This window comes from Hyaena hyaena, unplaced genomic scaffold (genome assembly GCF_003009895.1).
Source record: "Hyaena hyaena isolate Hyena2069 unplaced genomic scaffold, ASM300989v1 scaffold_845, whole genome shotgun sequence".
Lineage (NCBI taxonomy): Eukaryota > Metazoa > Chordata > Mammalia > Carnivora > Hyaenidae > Hyaena > Hyaena hyaena.
This window is the reverse complement of record NW_024081477.1, coordinates 543,916-564,031: the sequence shown is the minus strand read 5'-3', so window position 1 is coordinate 564,031 and position 20,116 is coordinate 543,916. Positions and strand designations below refer to the sequence as shown.

The window sequence follows — 20,116 nt, the reverse complement described above, 5'->3', positions numbered from 1 at the left end:
CGTTGTTAATCATCAACTCATTTCCAACTTTGTTTCATCCATACCCTACTTCCTAAGCATTACCTTAAATATCTAGAGGCAAATCATAAGCATTATAATTTCATGTATAAATATTTCATAATGTATCTTTAAAAGGAAATCTTTTTAATATAACAATTAAGCCAGTTTTCTTGTATTACAAAATTAACAATTATTCCTGAATTATTTAGAGTTCAAATTTACATGATTGTCTCATAAATATGCATTTCTATATATATGTATATGCTAAGTAAGTACACACAGATAAGGACATACCCATGTAAATGCATGTGTGTGTGTGTGTCTATGTGTGTGTTAATTCTTTTCAACCATGACAATCATACTTCCAAACCTTGTCTTTCAGAATCTTTATATCCCAAGATGTATTCAAAGGTGTTACATGGATTAAAATTGGTCTGTATCTAGTGAGCGTAGGAAACCAAGAATTAAATATGCTTTAAGAAGTTTCTTTAATCCAGAAATTCTCAGCGCTTTTAATATGCTAAAATGTACTATGGCACTCTAAAAGCATATATGGTATACAGAATTAATTATACTTAAATAACCTCAAAAGTCCATTTTTATGTATTTATTTTTTGAAGTATTACTAACACCATTTTACTAGATAGGACTCTTGCCTGGATCTAAAGCACTGGAGACTTTCTGACAATATATTTATAAAACTTGGATTTTCCTTAAATAGAAATTTCAGGTTCAAATTTCAAAACCTGAGCCAGAAATTCTCAAAACATGGTCCGTGCACTAACTACAACAAAATCAACTGAAAAAGTAGCCTGTTAAAAATCCATATACTTGGATCCCTTCACAGACCTACTGAATCAGTATTTCTGGTAGGAGCTGAAGATTTCACATTTTGAACATGTTCTCTGAGAAGTTGTTATGCATGCTACAAAGTTTAAACTACTTGACTAGAATTTCTACAAACACTTAAGGAATTTGCAGCAAGAATAAAATGATTCAGAATGAAAAGGAACAACTATCTTTTGTTACAAGAGAAAGAGGCTTAAAGAATTTCAGAGTTTCACAGGTGGTCGAGTCTAGCATAGGTGACTTCTTTCTTTTTTAATTTGTTATTATAATTCAGGCCATAATTATAATTCACTTATCCATAAATACAAGAAGTGCTTCAATGTTAATCATGAGCCTTATGTTATTGTAGCTACTCTACTGGTATATTTGGATTCGCAGGAAAGGAGTAGTGTAGATGTGAGTATATACATCCCTCCACTCTCGGAGAGTGATTTGAATGGTTTGGGGGAAAAAAGAATCTCTGATATTATAATTTCTTAAGAGTGTAAGTGTTTGCAAAGGAGCAATCTGAACTGGATAATGAACAAAAGCATAGTCCTTGTTCTTTTCCTAAAACAGCATCGACGATTGTGTACATTTCAGCTGTACAAGAACCAGTCTCCCATTCTCTGCAAGTGTGATTTTGTCCCTGTGGGGTATCCACTTGGAATTGTGAGCCCGGAGCTGTGCGTGGTTGTAGGAGAGAACTCTGTGGGGTAGCATTGAGCAGCCTGGTGGCTCTGCAGAGCCACCTACACAGGATTAGAGCAGATCCGCATGTGGTGTGGGGAGAAGATACAGTAGTTAAAAGCTTTCTTGTCCAAGCACCCCTTCACCCACAAGTAGAGTACTCATAGGGAAATGGCGCTCAGGTAATCATGGATCTCTTCCTTTTGGATAAAAAGTCTATTCACATAGAAGCTATTTCTTTTTCAATATAATGTATTTTTCTACCCTACAGATATTGGTGTGGTTTTATTTCGTGGCCTCTGCTTCATATTTTTAACGCTTACCATTTTCTTTCAGCAAAAAGAATACGTTTCTAAACATATCATCCGGGACTAGCTTCGTTGGTGCGCGGCTCGATCGCATAGGACCCTGTGCTGAGAAAGGCCTGTTTGGTTTATCGCCCTGATGTCACTGCCTTGAAATGCTTAGTCATCTTGTCTCTGAAGTTGTACTTTGTCAGTGGTCTAATGGGACAGTGGAGCATGCGCAGTAGCAGAGGAAATATGCTGGGTGGGGGCGGATGCACATATCTACGGTTCAGCAGCCCCAGCCCATGTGCGAACAGACACCGAGCAGTATCCACGCCTAAGAGTCAGTACTGGCTACACCCCCCTGCCTCGTGGGAATCAGGAGTGCTGAGGCCCTGAGAGGGCAGACACATCAGAACCCTGGCCCACACTGGTGGATGATATGGTTACAGCAGCTGCAGAAGCTTCAGTGGCTGACTACAAGGGCCTCGCGAGGCTGAGGAACTCAGAAAGCAGTCAGTGCCAGGATCTAATGTGAGGGGTCCACTTGCCCAGAGTCCATGTAATTTGTGTGACATTTGCACAAATAGTAACTCTTCAACCTGAGCACCTTGACAGGAACTCCCAGTGTTCAGGCAATAACTTTGTCAGTAAAGACTTATAAAATAATATCCTGTACATGAGCACTGCAGTAAAGCACATCAGAGTTGTTAACATTCTTCAAAGAGTTTAGCATGCATTGTTTTTGAAAATTTGTCCAGCATTGCAAAGCTAATACCCAGAGGCTTAGAAACAGAAATTAAATTTAAAGGCTTTTCCACTCAGTGGAAAAGAACACTATTTTTATACGAAGCTCCTGCTGAACCAATTATTAATGAGTGTTTCCTTGTAATTGAAGATAAGGCAATAGAATGTGTAAACAGGCATTTTGGAATATACACAAGTCATTAAGGCACTTTCAGTTTCTTGTACAGCCTTGAGAAGTTACAGACTATGTCAGATAACATTAAAGTTCCATTGTTTAAATTTACATTTGAAATTTAATTCAGACTTATGCAAAATGATTTGTATGAAGTTAAATCTTCTAGGAAAAATTGACCCATGAGAATCATCAGCTCAGATGTTCTAAAATTTATATTTGAAAATAGTTTATCAGGAATCTATTCCAATGTTATCATGCCCTATAAAAGACTCTTTACAGTTCTGTAACAGTTATATCAGTAGAAAGATGCTTTGCAAAATCAAATATCGAAAAATATTTGTGATTTTGCATGTTGAAGTTGCTTGAAACAAATTCTAATAATCTAATGAACAAATTTCTGGAAAGGTTAGAGAAAGCTTAGATCAAGCAAGATATAACTTTAATAAAGCATTATTTAATGTATTATATCAAACTGACACCAAACATATGATTTTTTTGCAATTTGTTAAGTTTATGCTGCTACTCATGTAACACTATTACTCTAGTACATTTTATGTTATACAGCATTTGTAAAGAAAGTTGCTTTATATTCAGTACATTTTTTTAAACTTTTTTTGTTTATTTTTGAGAGAGAGAGAGAGAGTGGGGAGGAGGAGAGAGAGGAAACAAGAGAATCTCAAGCAGGCTGCGTGCTATCAGCACAGACCCCATCATGGGGCTCAGTCTCACAAACCATGAAGTCATGACCTGAGCCAAACTTGGATGCTTAACCAAATGAACCACCCAAGGCACCCTACATTTTCATTTCACACTGTGACCCACAAATTATGTAGCTGATCGTAAAGACATCGTAGGCTTATGTCTTCACGATGACTATTACCCCGCTTCCTATTTCCCAGTTTTACTCCTCTATTACTCTCTAATACTAGAATTTCCACCAAAATGACTGCCCTGCATCTACTATGTTTCTTCTTCACATAGATTTTTTGTAGATGCTCTTGCCTCTTGCTACTCTAGGCATCTTTCTCCCTACCTGCTGTCTTTACCTAGCTAACTCCTATTTGCCTTTTACCCTCAGCTAAAACAACTCTTTCTCAATTATCTGACCTCTCAGGATTCCCCATTTTAATGTATGTAATTGTGTATCCATTAATATGATTTGATTAATGTCAACTTCCTACTTTACACTTAAATCTCTGTGAAAGCAGGCACTGTATGATTTTTATTTGTTGCTGTTTTTTTTCCTCCATCTTCCATTGTATTTCCAGTACCTAGCAGATGGCTAGAATTCGGTAGATGTTTAGTAAATACTAGTGAATAAATGAAATAACTAGTGATGACATCTAAATATTATAAATTATAATACAAATATTTCTTATTCATGAAGATTTAGTCATTATTAGTGTCCTACTGATGAGATATGTATATGGAGAATGATTTGTCTCACTTTGCTACTTTGTGGTGCCATAAATGGAAGGAGTTGCTGTCATTTTTAATGTTGGAAAATTACTTTAATTGCATGATCTAAAACTTTAAATCAAAGCAATTTTGCTCTACCAACGCATCCAATTAGCCAACTCATCCTCCCATAAATGTAAATAAGACATTAGTGATACATTCTTTTTCCAAGAAATTACATCAGGAAAATATTTTCTAGTTCTGAAAAGTGTTCTTGAAACTCTGGTTATCATTTATTCTTACTTCAGGGGAAAGCAGTGAAGAAGCCTTGGAATTAGGAATAAGTTTAGTCCACAGAATCGTTCTTCACACTTTTCTTCAAAAATAATTAGAATGAAAAGTATATGCACCTACTATAATAAAGGAGAGAACATTTTTAAATTATGTAAACATAAAGATATACCTAAGGTAGATTGAGTTAGAAATTCTATGTTACATTCAGAAGTACAGTATGTGTTTTTATCATGGCTCTTTTATCAATATATACCTTAAAACCCAGGGTTATTAGTTTATACTTTCCATTCTTGAATCTTTATCAAGGTAATAATTGCAATTTTTAAATATTAGAATAAGACTTAAGCATCCTATTGATAAAACACAGAGGCACATGAATCCGTCTGAACACATAAATTCAGTCTCTGTACCAATTTGGATTCTGGAGTAGCATGAAGAAACCAGAAGGAAAGTAAAACATTCAGTCCACTTCCTACAGGGTTAAACTTTATCTTACAGACGATCTTTAGATAAAGAGGTCTTCCAGGCTCTCATTTCAGTTTTGAGACTTCCTTATGTACAGCATTTTTTTCAGTAGAATTTTCCCCAATCCCTAATTCTTAAATGTAAATTCCTTAAAAAATATATTTTATTTTGGTAAGATAGTGCATATCTGAATCCAAATGCGTGTCTAGGTCTTCTTTATGGTTACTGAATTTTCTTTTCAGTCAATCCTTAGCCCTTTAAAATCAAAACTATTTTGTTACAAAAAAATGTAGTCAGATATGATCTATTACTATGAGTCTCTTTTAATCTGGAAAATCAGAACTCTCAAGTCCATCTAGAATATTTTTGGAAATGAGCTTTGAAATGATCAGTGGAATGCTAGAGCTTGTAGAACAATGATTGACATTGTGACTGATGCTTCTAGTGGGAAGTTGGTGGGGGTTTTTTCATGTTTATTTAATTTTGAGTGAGAGAGTATGTGAGGGGGAGGGGCAGATGGAAAGATAGACCAAGGATCCAAAGAGAGCTCTGCATTAACAACAGAGTCTGACATGGGGCTTGAACTCACAAACCATGGGATCATGAACTGAGCCCAAGTCAGATGCTTGACTGACTAAGCCACCCTGGTGCCCATGGAGAGGATTTTTATGACAGATGTATAATTCTGACATTGGCGAAATAGAAAATTATGATCACAACTATGTCGGATAGAAGACAAATATTATATTCACACCAGTAAATATAAGCTATGATTATATTTAACAAGTACTATTTAATAAGTGGTAGAATCTATGATTATAAATCTCTATATATACTATTTACTTATCATCTTAATGATATCCCTTTTTCTCCTAGTATATGAAATTAACAAAGACTAAGGATGCAACCAGTGTGTGAAATTTTTTTTTAATGTTTATTTATTTCTAGGAGAGAGAGAGAGACAGCGTGAGCAGGGGAGGGTCGGAGAGAGAGGGAGTCACAGACTGAAACAGGCTCCAGGCTCTGAGCTGGCAGTCAGCACAGAGCCCGACGCTGGGCTCGAACCCACGAACCGCGAGATCATGACCTAAGCGAAAGTCGGACGCTTAACCGACTAAGCCACCCAGGCGCCCCCCAGTGTGTGAATTTTAATGTTGCATCTAGAATTTTATTTATTTTTTTTTAAATGTTTATTTATTTATTTTTTAAACAATTTTATTTATTTATTTTTTTAATGTTTTATTTATTCTAGGAGAGAAAGAGAGAGACAGCGTGAGCAGGGGAGGGTCAGAGAGAGAGGGAGTCACAGACTGAAACAGGCTCCAGGCTCTGAGCTGGCAGTCAGCACAGAGCCCGACGCGGGGCTCGAACCCACGACCCGTGAGATCATGACCTAGGCGAAAGTCGGACGCTTAACTGACTAAGCCACCCAGGCGCCCCAGCATCTAGAATTTTAGAATGAAAAGAAATAAAAACCCAAAAACCTGTGTGGTTCGTTTTTCATATACGGAAATGCAATGTTGTCTTTTGAAGTCCAGACTTTTCTATAAACTATTTATTTTTATATAAAAGATGAGTAAACCTATGTCCTTACTTTTATGACAGGTAATAAGCTACACTGATTAATGCAGAAATATTTGAATACAAGGGGAATACAATTGTTCATATTGAATACGGTAGAACTCTAAGTTGTATTTATACAATTTCAAACAATTGCGTCGCCATTCAAAATAGTATTTTATTGCCCTATGCTCACATCTTATAAGCTTTTTATAATAGTAATATCTTTTCTCAACAGAGAGGACTATTATTACCATCCCACCTTCCAAAATGGATGTGACAGTTGGAGAGAGTATCGTCCTACCATGCCAGGTGTCCCACGACCCCTCCATTGAAGTTATGTTTATATGGTCTTTCAATGGAGAAGTCATAGACTTAAAAAAAGGAGTGGCTCATTTTGAAAGGATTGGAGGAGTAAGTTGCCAAAAATTTTAAGTACTTAATAAAATAAATCAAGTCTTTCACACGAATAGACATCTTTCATAATTATTCTCCCCATATTTATTTGCATGGATAACCACTGTCTATTTTTGAAGCCGCCTCTGTTTTTTGTTTTATTTTGTTTGATGTCTTTATGGAAACGCTCATGTTCTAGATGCACTTATAATAAAGTGGGTAGGAAAAGGGATCATCTAGGAGCAACAGCAATGATACTAGTATATCTCCTAATTTCAAAGCTGTCTCATATTTAATATTTATCCAGTCTTAAAAAATGGGACCTGCTGAATATGATTATGTTTTATCCCTTTTTCCCTTTCTATCTGCAGGAATCTGTTGGGGATTTGATGATAAGGAACATTCAGTTAAATCATTCAGGAAAATATCTATGCACAGTGAAAACAACTCTGGAAAGTTTATCTGCGGTAGCTGATATCATTGTTAGAGGTAATCAGAATGGTGGAAATAAATGAGTACTTTATTCACAGCAAAAAAATGTTAATAACTAAATGGGGAGTCTTTGAGTAACCATATCATGATAAAGAAGTGAGATTTTTTCATTTTCTAAACTTCAAGACTCCAGGGCACATGTAGTGTGTATATGGATATTGAATGGAGTAGGTTTTGTGTATTTATAATGAATAGTTAGACTCAGCAAGCAGTATCAGTCCCTAAAACTTAGGCATGCCTTCTATTTATAATAAACCATTCTTATCAGAGGAGGGTCAAAGTCATCTATTCTTATAGTTCTCTATATAAGTTGCATTTACTTGAGATACCTTTTGAAAAAGGAATTGTTCTCAACCTTTGAGAGTAGCTCCCTAATGGGTGATATTCAACCATCTCATGATTGAAATTTTCTCATCTTTGGAGGAAGCATTTCTAAGTTAGTCTTTCACCATGTAAAGTGAATTGATAGGGCTTTATTGCAAATAATTTGTTCAAAATACATCATGTTGAATATTTTATTTTCTAAGCATAACAGATAAAAATAAACTGCTTCTGTCCCAGATCAATGAATTTAATAATTTTCAACATAGTTATCATCAAACGTATTTTTCAAGGTCCACCAGGTCCCCCTGAGGATGTAAGAGTGGAACACATTTCCAGTACTACTTCTCAACTAAGCTGGAGACCAGGCTCGGATAATAATAGTCCCATTCAGATATTTACTGTTCAGGCTCGGACTCCATTTTCTGTGGGTTGGCAGGCTGTTTCAACTGGTAAGTGACACCATTGTTTGGGGGACATTTTCTAAAACAGATGTATTTGTTTGTTCAACTGATTGATGTTAAGTAGTGCTGGTTATGATGCCTGAATTCACCCCTCTTTTCAGTTCCAGAAATTCTCAATGGTAAGACATACAATGCAACAGTGGTTGGTTTGAGTCCTTGGGTGGAGTATGAATTCCGTGTCGTTGCTGGGAACAGCATTGGGATTGGAGAACCAAGTAAAGCATCAGAATTGCTAAGAACCAAAGCATCAGGTAAGAAATTAATGTCTTACAGCACGTGCAAGATCCTCTATGGTATAGATCTTAAAAAGAAAAAAGTAAGAAGCATTTTTGTGGGTCTTGTAGGATTTGAGGCCCCAAATCAGAGGGACAAAACCAGCAGCTTTCATTTTCACATTTTTTATATACACAAAGCAAGGAGTATTTTCTCTGAAATATAAGTTCAATAAGAAACGATTTTAGCCAAGCAGGCATGTCAAAAATAAGAGTTTTTTCTGAAGCTGTACTCTTATCTCCTCTATTTTCTAGCCAAACTCCAGCAGAGAATCCGTACATTTGTAGATGCAAATGAGTTAGTGCTTGTTTTATTAAATGTTGTAGCCAAGAATTAATTGAGACTCTGTTGGTGCAATCAGCCACACATTTCCATCTATTTCTCAACTCTGACCTAGTTGCAGCTTCATTGAGCAATAGTATAAACTATTTCCCATGCAAATGAGGTAAATCGTAAGCTCATTTAACAGAAGCACTAATTGAGCATCAGCTGGTTCACCGAACAGCAAAATACAAGTGGAACCTGACTCAGAAATCACCCCTTCTTAAGCTTTTTTCAACGGATCCTTTTTGTTCCACTCCTAAACTTTAGGTCCAGGGTAATATTTGATCTGCTTGCTGCATACAGCTGACAAAGCTCACATTCTTAGTCATATAAGTGAGGAATCACTCTGTTGTCACTGGCTTAGCTTAACCAGCACAAACTACTTCAGTTAAGTGTGCTCAACTGTCAAATGTCAGTAAGACTTTTCTCAAATTAAAGATAATATAAGTATTTTTATTTTAGAATTGGGACTGAAAAACAACGTATTTGATAATAATATCTTAAGTTCAATCATCCTAGAAGTTTAGAGGTGAGAGGAGAGTCATTCATTTTACAGAGGAGGAAAAGGAAGATCAGGATCTTGGCTGACTGTTTTAGACAGAGTCAGAATTTGAACTCAGACTTGGGTACCAGCATTCTCCATGGGTCTTAATATAGATGAGCAAGAGATTGGCATAAGGAAATGTGTAAATATAGAAATTCCCAGACATTACCATACGCTGACTGGATAAGAATCTCCAAGGATGGCCTATGACTTGATATTAGCTTGAGTTTTAGGTCATTTGTTTATAGCTTATTTATATCACGGTAGCTCTGGGCAGGCTTGACTCTAATGCTAAAAGGTTTATAGTGAAGCTTGTCTAGCACTTTCTATTAACCACTGACACTCTTCTTTCAGTAGCACAATGAGACCTGGTGTTTATAATAATTACCCCGAGGTTCTCAGTCATTCTGAAGTGTGTTCTTTCTTCCTTTCTTTCTTTCTTTCTTCCTTTCTTCCTTTCTTCCTTTTCTTTCTTTTCTTTCTTTCTTCTCTTTCCTTCCTTCCTTCCTTCCTTCCTTCCTTCCTTCCTTCCTTCCTTCCTTCCTTCCCTCCCTCCTTCCCTCCCTCCTTCCCTCCCTCCTTCCCTTCCTCTCTTTCTTTCTTTCTTTCTTTCTTTCTTTCTTTCTTTCTTTCTTTCTTTCTTTCTTTCTTTCCTTAATACCCTTCTTCCCAATATGGCTTTAGGTTTAATATGGTTCATTTGAAAATACAATAAAAGAAGTTTTATTAGCCAGAATATTGGAAACTTGGTAAAAAGCAAATTAAAGTATACTTTAAAATAATTTCCTTATGTATGTACACTATTTAATGGTCTTGAAAAAGTGTCACCACAAGTCATCAAGTACTGGAAACCCTACAACTACAAAACCCACCCTGATTTACTTTGGTTTTGGCCAAAGGCCATGGAAGACTTAGAAAATAGGGTCTAGGTACAAGGCAATCTTTAAATACATGTGAAGATTAAAGCACACATGGTTAGGGTAAATTTGAGTATGAAAATGGGTAATGTCTGACGGGTGCTGTTATTAAAAAGAACAATTAGACTATCATATCGCTACGTTGTTCCTAAAGTTCAACATCTGTATCAAATGGCAGTAAATAAAATAAGTAGTCTAGACTTGCCTGAATGGTCTCCACGGTGGGAGAAAACTTGGAAATGGGCAATTAAACGTTACATAGTTTACTTCCTGCCAAGCAGTTAGCAAACATACCCAGGCATTCCCACCTCCCACCTCTGGATCTTGATCCAAATGGTCGAAGACAGGTAATTGCATAATTTCAACATTTAAAAAATATATCTTGCAGGGGCACCTGGGTGGCTCAGTCTGTCGAACGACTGACTCTTGATTTTGGCTCAGTTCATGATCTCACAGTTTGTAGGTTCAGCCCTCTGTAGGGCTCTGCACTGATGGTGCTGAGCCTGCTCTCTCTGTCCCTCTCTCTCTGCCCTGCCCCCACTGGCATGCTCTTTCTCTCAAAATAAATAAGTAAACTTTAAAATTATATATATCCTGCAGATATATCCATTATCACAGATTTAGGATACATCTGCCATTATTCCGTGAAAAGGATTACATCTTAACACTTCCATATGCAAAGTAAAACCCCATCCTGATTATACACAAGATCCACACATACAACTGTCATCAGTTTTGTTATTTGCCTCAAACTACTTATTATTCATTATACTAGTCCTTACAAGGGTATACTCGAAGGGCATAATTGTTTTCTAATTCATAAAAAATGATTGTTGTCTGGAATGTTCTTCTACAGAGCCTTAGAGTCCTAGAGTTAAATGGAGACAATCCCCTCAATCACATCCTTGACAGGAGGCAGGCTTCTTAGCTGGCAAGTGAAAGGTGAGGGGGAAGAGCCCTTCCTGTTCCGTACTGAGTGATGTGTGAGTTAAACACAGAGTTACAATAACAAGAATTTACTTGCATATTTTTAAGAATGTTTTTTTAAATGTTAAACTATCTTGATGACTAAAAAAAAAGAAAAATCATTTTAGTTTGTTTATTAAAAAAAGAATTAATTAATATACTGCCTCAGTAACTTGTTTACAGCACAACTGTATAATTAGGCACTAAATCAGCAGTGTCACTGTTACCATCTGAATGGAACATCATTTTGCCAATTAGTAGATGATGCATAATAATGTCAAATACACGATGTTACTCGAGTTTTAATTAATTTTGGAGCCAGGGTGCTCATGTATCAAACACAACTGTGTCCTCTCCCTTAGAAATTTGGATATGTGTAAACATAATTTATGTTCATTAAAAATGCAAGACTGTCTCACAATGTGCAGCATGAGATGTTGAAAGGTGAAATCTAAAAACAAAATTCTTCCTGATGAAGATGTACTTTAATAACTGCCATCCCACATTTCTTTTGGTTGCTTTTAGTCCCCGTTGTGGCACCAACAAACATCAACGGAGGTGGAGGAAGTCGTTCGGAACTCGTCATTACGTGGGAGGTAATTTTCTGTCCAACTGAGTTATTTTGAAAGAAAAAGATTTAGCTGGCCAGGAAGAATACTGAAAAACAAAAAGATTTATTTGATCACTACAGAGAATATATAAAAATACGTGGTATAAAAGACTCCCCATGATGAATTACTTAGAGGAGGTATTGGAAACTTTTCTTATTTCTACTCAAGTGAGAGAGGATAACTGACTCAACACAATTCTCTCCCAAATATAAGAAAAACAACTTCAATGTCTATTTTAGATTTGTCAGTAGCATTTTAATTATTACTTGAGGGACTAGACATTATTGTATTTATTATCTCTGGAACTATTCTCTTGTGCACGAGTTAAACTCTTTGGCATGCAAGTAGAAACAGTTCTTTTCTTATCACTGTTCTTTAAGCCTTTCCCTGCATCTAGACAGAAGTTTGGGCAAATGGTGTAGCTTTTATGATTATTATTCTTATGAATTTACATATAGACTCATTTTTATGCTTGTTATAAATTTCAGCCTGGTTTATTATCATAAACTTCAGACTTTCCTCCAACCTAATGTTTCTCATTTCCAGTAGCTTGGGCTTGCCTCAGCCTAGGTCTTCTACAGTGTGAAAGGCAATGTAGAGTCAGATCTTTACTTATTCCCCATTCTGCTGTGGAATTTCTCCTTTCCTACCCACTGTGTTACTTCTTGCTTCTCCAGGGTTGTAGTGGGTTTGGGCTGGGAGAAGAGGAAAAGTACTGAAAAGATCCTGATTGCTGGTACACTGGTAATTTGACTTTGATGTATTCCAAAAGTGGCAAATGGCCAGATGCTGTTATTTTTTTATTAAGTTTCTAATTTTAATTCTGGTATACTTAACATGCAATGTGATATTAGTTGCAGGTGTACAATGTAGTGATTCAGCAATTCCATATATCATTCAGTGCTCATCATGAGAAGGGTGCTTTTCAGTCTCCATCACCTATTTCACCCATCCCCCTCCCACCTACTTCCCCTCCTGTACCCATCAGATGCTGTTATTTCATAGGGTAGTTGTTTTTTTGTTTGGTTTTGGTTTCTGTTTGGGGGAAGGGGCATCCAGGAGGTCCCCCACTGGGGACTTCTAGTTATGATTCCTTGGGGCAAAGCCAGTTGACTGGTGGAAAGTCTCCTCGGTTCTTGGGGTCTGGCATGGTTCATACCAGCCTCTTCTAGGGTAGATTATTTTCCACTTCTAGACGGTCTTTGTGGTTAGAGTCCCTTTCAAAGCTGCTCATGGACAGGTCCCTTGCATGAGATTCACAGTTACCTCCGCAAACACCTTTGCTGTGTGTTCGTTAGGACTACAGTGCATGCTTGCTTAGCCTCTTTCCACTCTGCCACTATGTGCTGTCCAGGTCTCGCTCTCCTTTAGAAGTTTCTCAGGTATTTATTTGTCAGTTAAAAAAACCCATGTGTCCCAAATTTCAGAGAGCACATACCAACTGGTTCTTTGTGAGGCCTCTCCACTTGGTGAGGCAAATGATAAGAAGTGACCCCTTTACTTTCCTTTGGTAGAGGGGTGGGAATGCACAGCTTTTTCTATAACTCTCTCAGAGAAAATATTTTCCCACTAATCTCACTCTTAAGAAACAAACACTTCTTTGACATACCTTTGTCATAGAAGATGGACTAAATTTTGCCTATCAATGGCTTGATGCCTCTCTTTGGAATGCATATTATGTCATAACTTTGTTGTCAGCTTTGAGCCTCAGCTATAACTGATAAAAGAACCCTGCCCTTTTTCATTACCGGTGAGCATGTTTCTGACATTTTGATAACAACTTTCATACTGCCAAAGCAGCCACTTCCTTGAACATTTTAATATTATGCCTAAGAGCATGATGGCCATGGATGTTTTAATTAAAAATCATCATGGCTGACATACACAAGAGGGGTTTTCACTGGAAGACGGAGTGATTATGTCTCTCAGGAGACATTTTGCAGTGTCTGAGGACATGTTTGGTTGTGACAGAGAAGTTGGGGGAGGTTTGTTTTTAAGTGGAGGCCAAGATACTGTAATACATCCTCCAATGCATAGGACAGCCCCCACCACACAGAATATCTGGCCCAAAATGTCAATAGTGCCGAGGTTTAGAAACCTTGCTGTTGTGTAAGTATAATTCATTGCATCTGTAAGTGACCTTGCAGGAGTTAAACACCTTGTATATCTATGTGGTCCATTTTATTCCTTACAGAAATACATTAAATATGGAGAAAGAGTAGTAGTGGGAGTAACCCCTTTTTGTCTGTGAGGAAACTGCTACACAGAGATGTTGCTTTCTCAGAGTTCTAAATGACAGAGGCAGAAGTCAGGTGTAACTACTCTAAAAGTCATTCCTCCTTCTGAACATGCAGTTTCACACACACATTGTGAGCCCAGTACAGTGCCTGGAATGTGGTGTGGCCTGCCGGAGTGCCTATTGTATGGGTAGATGTGTACTGAGGGAAGACCCTCTCAGAGTCCTGAAGGAGAGGGAACAACACTTGTAGAGCACATACAAGGCTTCTGTGCTGCACTGGGCACTCATGTCATTCAGTCCTCAAGGCGATGTTAGGAGGTGGGTAACACCACTTTCAGATAAGAACACCGATGCTTAGAAATGTGATATGGGTAGGGGCATGACGGTGGCTCAGTCAGTTAAGCGTCCGGCTCTTGATTTCAGCTCAGGTCATGATCTCACAATTCGTGGGCTTGAGCCCTGCATCAGGCTCTGCACTGATGGCATGAAGGGTGCTTGGGATTCTCTCTCTCCCTCTCTCTTTCTCTACCCCTCTTCTGCTCAATCTTTCTCTCTCTCTCAAAATTAATTAATTAATTAAAATTAAGAAAAAACAAGAAATGTGATATGGGTGTTGGCTAATGCAGCAGTTGAGCACAGAGGTCTTGTTTCATACTCTTTTACTTTGTCCTATATTAGAATTCCACTTATCCATACATGATGTCATGGTTCAGGATAGGCACAAGTCCCTGTCTCTCCACCTTAAGCAGTAACTGAATCAAATTATTCCTATCCTCTGAACACATTTCCCACAAAGACATTGACTCCCAAGTGAGCCTATAAGACATTTGATTTTGGGTGATGGTAAGTAGGTTATTTGGGGTTCAGTATTCTTTGAAGGCCATATAAACATTTCACCATAGTGCACAGAGAGTTTTGCCTGACTTCATGCATTATTTTTTCTCCTCTAAGGTCAGAAATTACAAAGTTGTTAAATGTTTTTGCACATTCGATATTTGAGATGAATGGGAAATCCTATGTATACTGTTCTTTTGTTTTTCAATTATTTTTGTTGATTTGTTTATTTTGAGAGAGAGAGCAAGCAGGGAAGGGGCAGAGAAAGAGGGAGAGAGAGAATCCTAAGCAGACCCCGCACCATCAGCATGGAGCCTGATGTGGGGCTCAGGCTGTGAGATTATGACCTGAACTGAAACCAAGAGTTGGATGCTTAACCTACTGAACCACCCAGGCTCTCCCTATGTATACTATTCTTTCATAGAGTGTCAGTTACAAGAAAAAAAAATCTTTCCTTGATTTATAGTGTGCACGTTTCCTTAAACCATCACCTTTGGTTAGACCTGGACTGCTCCCTGTTTTCATACACAGATTCTCCCTCACCATACCCATCCTCTCAGGTATAATGTGTTGTTGCTTTCATGCTGTTGCAAGAGCCCATAGGTCTCCCATTTCTGAAAATAGTTACTATCTGGCCTTCTGAAGAAAACATTTACTGGCCTCTATTTAAAAAAAAATTAAGTCAAAGTAATTTCCTCTGTGTGTTTTTTCTTGAGGTATCAGATATGTAAATACTTGCAGAAACTGCAGTAATGAATGTAGTTTCCCATTTATCATTCACATTTGGCATCATGTATATTCAGTTACTGAGCCAAATTCTTCCAATGCCCAAACTTCTTTAAGGAATAGGTTATATATATTTAGAAGGCAACACATACATTAGTTAAAGCCCCAAGAAGGCATTTAGCAGCTCTTTCAAATTCAGTGAACATAAATGAATGTTGGAACTCTGTTCCAAGCAGTGGGGGTACAAAAATAAATTTTAAAAATGTCTGAATGTTCAGAGGTCAACAGGACAAGACAATCTTAATCCAGCATGGCAAAAGGTCAGGAAAGGTACCACCCTGCCTTCTCTAAACTATGTTTTAAAAAAAGAAATTGAGAATGTAGACCATTCCAGACCAAAGTCATCGCTATGGTAGATGGAATACTATCTGACTGACTTCCAAAACTAAAGCACATCCTATGACCATTCTAAATTCACTCAGAATCTACTGCGGTTTATAAGTGACAGCTTTACTGGTCACCCCAGACTGCTGCTCATGTAAGTACACCATGGTATAATAATAAACATCCTCCTTGTGTTTTCTCCAGTGCCAAAGTAAAGCATATTTTGTGTTTATTTATTTGTTGTGGTTTGTTTTGTTTCCAGCAACCTAGACACAATATGTAACTTTTGGAATGTAGTAAATGCCAGTTCCTTTTTTAAGGGTATCTTTATTCCATCTTACCATAAGTTATACTCCCAGATACTCTCAAGTTTGAGATACTTATGGTAAATATGTCATATGAAATAGGACTATAAAATTAGGAATAGGGGATAAAGCACTGTGGAGTAAGAGATAAACACCTATACTAGGAGTTGATAAATATATATTATATATATTTTTTAAAGGGTTGGTCAGGAAAATCATTCTGCCTTGTGGACTATACACATTCTCTCACAACTTCCCATCCCCCCATCATCATCAAAAACATCCACATATCATATATAAATGAATGGTTGCGACTGTGTTTATTATTTTCAAAACCAGGCTGCAGACAAGATTTGGCTCTTAGGCCAGTTTGTGTCCTTGGTCTGTACTAAAGATTATGTTCTAGGGGCGCCTGCGTGGCTCAGTCAGTTAAGTGTCCAACTTCAGGTCAGGTCATGATCTCGCAATTTGTGAGTTTGAGCCCCACGTCAGGCTCTGTGCTGACAGCTCAGAGCCAGAGGCATGCTTTGGATTCTGTGTCTCCCTCTCTCTCTGCCCCTGCCCCACTAGCATTCTATCTCTCTCTCTTTCTCAAAATTAAACATTAAAATTTTTTTGTAAATAAAGATCCTGTTCTTAGTCTTTACCAACTTTAATAGATTTAACTACCAGAAGAATTTCTGAATTTATTCTACTGAACACTTGGCTTTCCTTAAAGAAGGAAACGTTTGTTCTGACCCTCTTAAACAGCTCTTTATCCCCTGCCCTATGGGAAGAATAAAATGACCCAAAATAGGTATCTTTCCCCCGTCCCCCCACCCCCACCATCTAAACTATGTGTGTTAGACTCAGATCTTGAGGGAACATCATGAGAAACACAAATTGTCTTGACTAACAAAAACTAAAGTCCCTCACTTTCTCAAATGAGCTAAAGATCTTGATTAAATTTGAGATCAGAGGAGCATCAAAACATATCTAATGCTCTAGCAAGTAGCTTAAGGTCTCATAAATCTCTTCCATTCCACCAAAAATTAACTGTTTTAATTCTGATCTCCCTGTGAAAGTGTTAATACAAGGAAACATTTCCTTCCCCAGGTTTTAGGAGCTGTATATTTTCTTCCTCTTTTCACTCTCTGTATTTGTTAGACTGTTCCACATGGCAAGAAACAGAGCCCAGCTCAGGTCGTCTCAGTTAATGGGGATTTATTTTAAAGCTACGTGGGAGGTAATGAAGATGGAAAAAAGTCTCACTAACCAAGCAGGCAAGTCAGATGAAGAACTGCAACATCGTTCACCACTGTTCAGAGCCCAGGAGCTCTAGTCTGCTTCGAGCTACTCTGGTGGCCCACTTCCCGCTCCAATAGTCCCTCCTGCTTGCACTCACTCCTTTCTCGTTCCTTTACTTACAGCTTCTTATTTCAGTAACTGCTACATTCTGTCTCTTCTCTATGTGATTTATAGCTGCCATTTCCTCCCAGCTTCTACTGCTTCATTTTCCCTACTGTATTCATTGTGTATTTTTTTCAGATTGCCTACTCTAAGTTTATCAAGTATTGCCCCCACCTGTGTTTCATATTCAAACTCTGTAGAGGAGAGGAATCCATGGGGTCCATCAGTCACAACAGAATGCAAAGATTTGGCACCCAGCACCTTATAGTGTTTAAGATGGCACCATTGATTCTGGTGCCCATTGCTGCCTAATTAGATGTGGTCCAGGTCTCGGGATAATTTGATACAGTGAATGGATATGTATGGGTAAAGGAAACCTCAGAAAAGGACATGTAGGCATGTGGGACTCAAGGATTAATGTCCTATCAGGCATGCCTTTAGTAGTGTATCAAAATATTTCAAAAAGAAAAGATAAGAAAGAAATTTTTCTTAAAAACAAGCCTACATTTTCATAGATTTTTAAATACAACCTTCTTATAAACAGATGGAATATCTATCTAAATTCAAGCATACATTTATTTTTTGTGTTTATTTCATGTGATTATTTATATCTGTAGAGTTCTGGGGAACTTAGATCTATTTTTGTTTCGTAATTTTAATAAGTTTAGGTTTTAGATGAGTCTTACACAATTTGGTCACTGTGGGAATAAGCCAATTTTGTTTTGTTTTGTTCTTTTAAAAATGTCTGGAAAAGCACACCCTGATATTACTACTAATGAAGATGTATGTTTTAAAAATACAAGGAGGTCTTTTATGCTTTTTTGTTTGAGTTATACTCTATAAGTCTTAAAGCAAATATTATTACCTAATACTTATATTATCTGTATCTTACAAGAATTTGTTGAAAATTTTACGAGAGGAAAACAAAGCTGGCATTGAAATCGTTAATAAGTTAATTTTGTGCTGAGTTTAAAAATTCATATCCAAATTATGTTTTAACTTAAAAATCTCACAATCTTCTAAACTATTTTTATTACATTTCATTATTGCAGCTCAATGAATAATCATGGAAAGAGATATAAACATGTAAAACCTGTTTTACATTTCCATTTAAATTTTTCATTTATTTATTTGAATATCTTTAATTGGGATCATTTTCCTACTTGGTATTTCAAATAAAAGTATTATTTTTTCAATGTTTCATTAAACATGGTTAACATCCTTGTTTGTCTACACAAAAAAATGCCAATTAATCAATAAAAATTATAATAGCTTTATGAAATATTTTTGTAAATACTCAGTGCTTGATCACTTCTGCCCAAGTCAATTCCAGAAGAACTACAGAATGGAGAGGAATTTGGATACATCATCATGTTGCGGCCAGTTGGCTCAACAGCCTGGACCAAGGAAAGAGTACCATCTGTGGAATCATCGAGGTTTGTTTACAGAAATGAAAGCATCACCCCCCTCTCTCCCTTTGAAGTGAAAGTGGGTGTATATAATAATGAAGGAGAAGGATCTCTGAGTACTGTATCCATTGTCTACTCTGGGGAAGATGGTAAGTTGTGGTCAGCCCTGGAATGGTCAGATTTGAGAATGTATGCATATTCTGCATTCATTTTCCATGAACCACTCTACTAAAGACGATTGTGTCTCTCTTTGAATGATAGAACCTCAACTGGCCCCAAGAGGAACTTCTGCCCAGAGTTTTTCTGCTTCAGAAATGGAGGTTTCATGGAATGCTATTGCCTGGAATAGAAACACTGGAAGAGTGCTGGGCTATGAGGTAATCCACATTAATCTCACTTCCATTTGGGAATATGCTAGCTAATTACAAATTCTTGTTCAGTACTGCTAACCTAGTTCTTAGCATATAATACTATATGTCTATAGCTGTGGAGTGGAGTAAAGAAGAGATCTTTCTAGGTGACCTTAGGCAAGCAAATTAACAAATGGTAGCCATTTTTAAAATGGCCAGGTAATTATCTCATTTATATCTTCAAATCACCATCATATTTGTTTCTTGGGGAATAATAAATGTCTAATCCTCAATGATCTTGAATCATAAAAGAATTTCACTGAAAAAGCTGTCTTTGAATTGGAACATGACTTGAGTAGATGTAGTCATCTTGAAAAGGCAGTTAAATCATAAGGAAAAAAAAAACACCCTAGATTTTCCTTAACCCGTCCTTTATAGTCTGTACTGAATGAGGTAAATCACATTTATGAGCCTTAGCTCTCACAAAGTTAAACAATGAGACTTCCTACCTACTTATTATTCTTTAACTTGCAAATCCAGTGATTCCCCAAATGGATTACACATTTAATCTTTTTTGGAGTTACAGTAAAAGTATAATTCTTAACCCCTTTAGTTGCTCCTTACACTGTTTTTGTTTTTGTTTTTAATGCAGTTTCTGGTTCAAACAGAAAGTTCTATTCATATGATAGGTCTCTCTGTTACTCTAATCCTGGAATGTCTTACCTCTT

General features: G+C 37.1%; 1 protein-coding gene across 4 annotated transcripts in view; it reads left to right on the top strand.

Annotated features, from left to right (window-relative positions):
- Positions 1 to 20,116, top strand: part of CNTN6 (contactin 6) — a 172,904-nt gene that overhangs the window by 140,114 nt on the left and 12,674 nt on the right. For all 4 annotated transcript variants that reach the window (XM_039219879.1, XM_039219880.1, XM_039219878.1 and 1 more), the window contains 7 exons: positions 6,683 to 6,858; positions 7,212 to 7,329; positions 7,947 to 8,105; positions 8,219 to 8,368; positions 11,667 to 11,737; positions 18,953 to 19,187; positions 19,300 to 19,415. In XM_039219879.1, the coding sequence (XP_039075810.1) occupies positions 6,683 to 6,858; positions 7,212 to 7,329; positions 7,947 to 8,105; positions 8,219 to 8,368; positions 11,667 to 11,737; positions 18,953 to 19,187; positions 19,300 to 19,415 (1,025 nt within the window). The remainder of the gene's footprint in view (positions 1 to 6,682; positions 6,859 to 7,211; positions 7,330 to 7,946; positions 8,106 to 8,218; positions 8,369 to 11,666; positions 11,738 to 18,952; positions 19,188 to 19,299; positions 19,416 to 20,116) is intronic.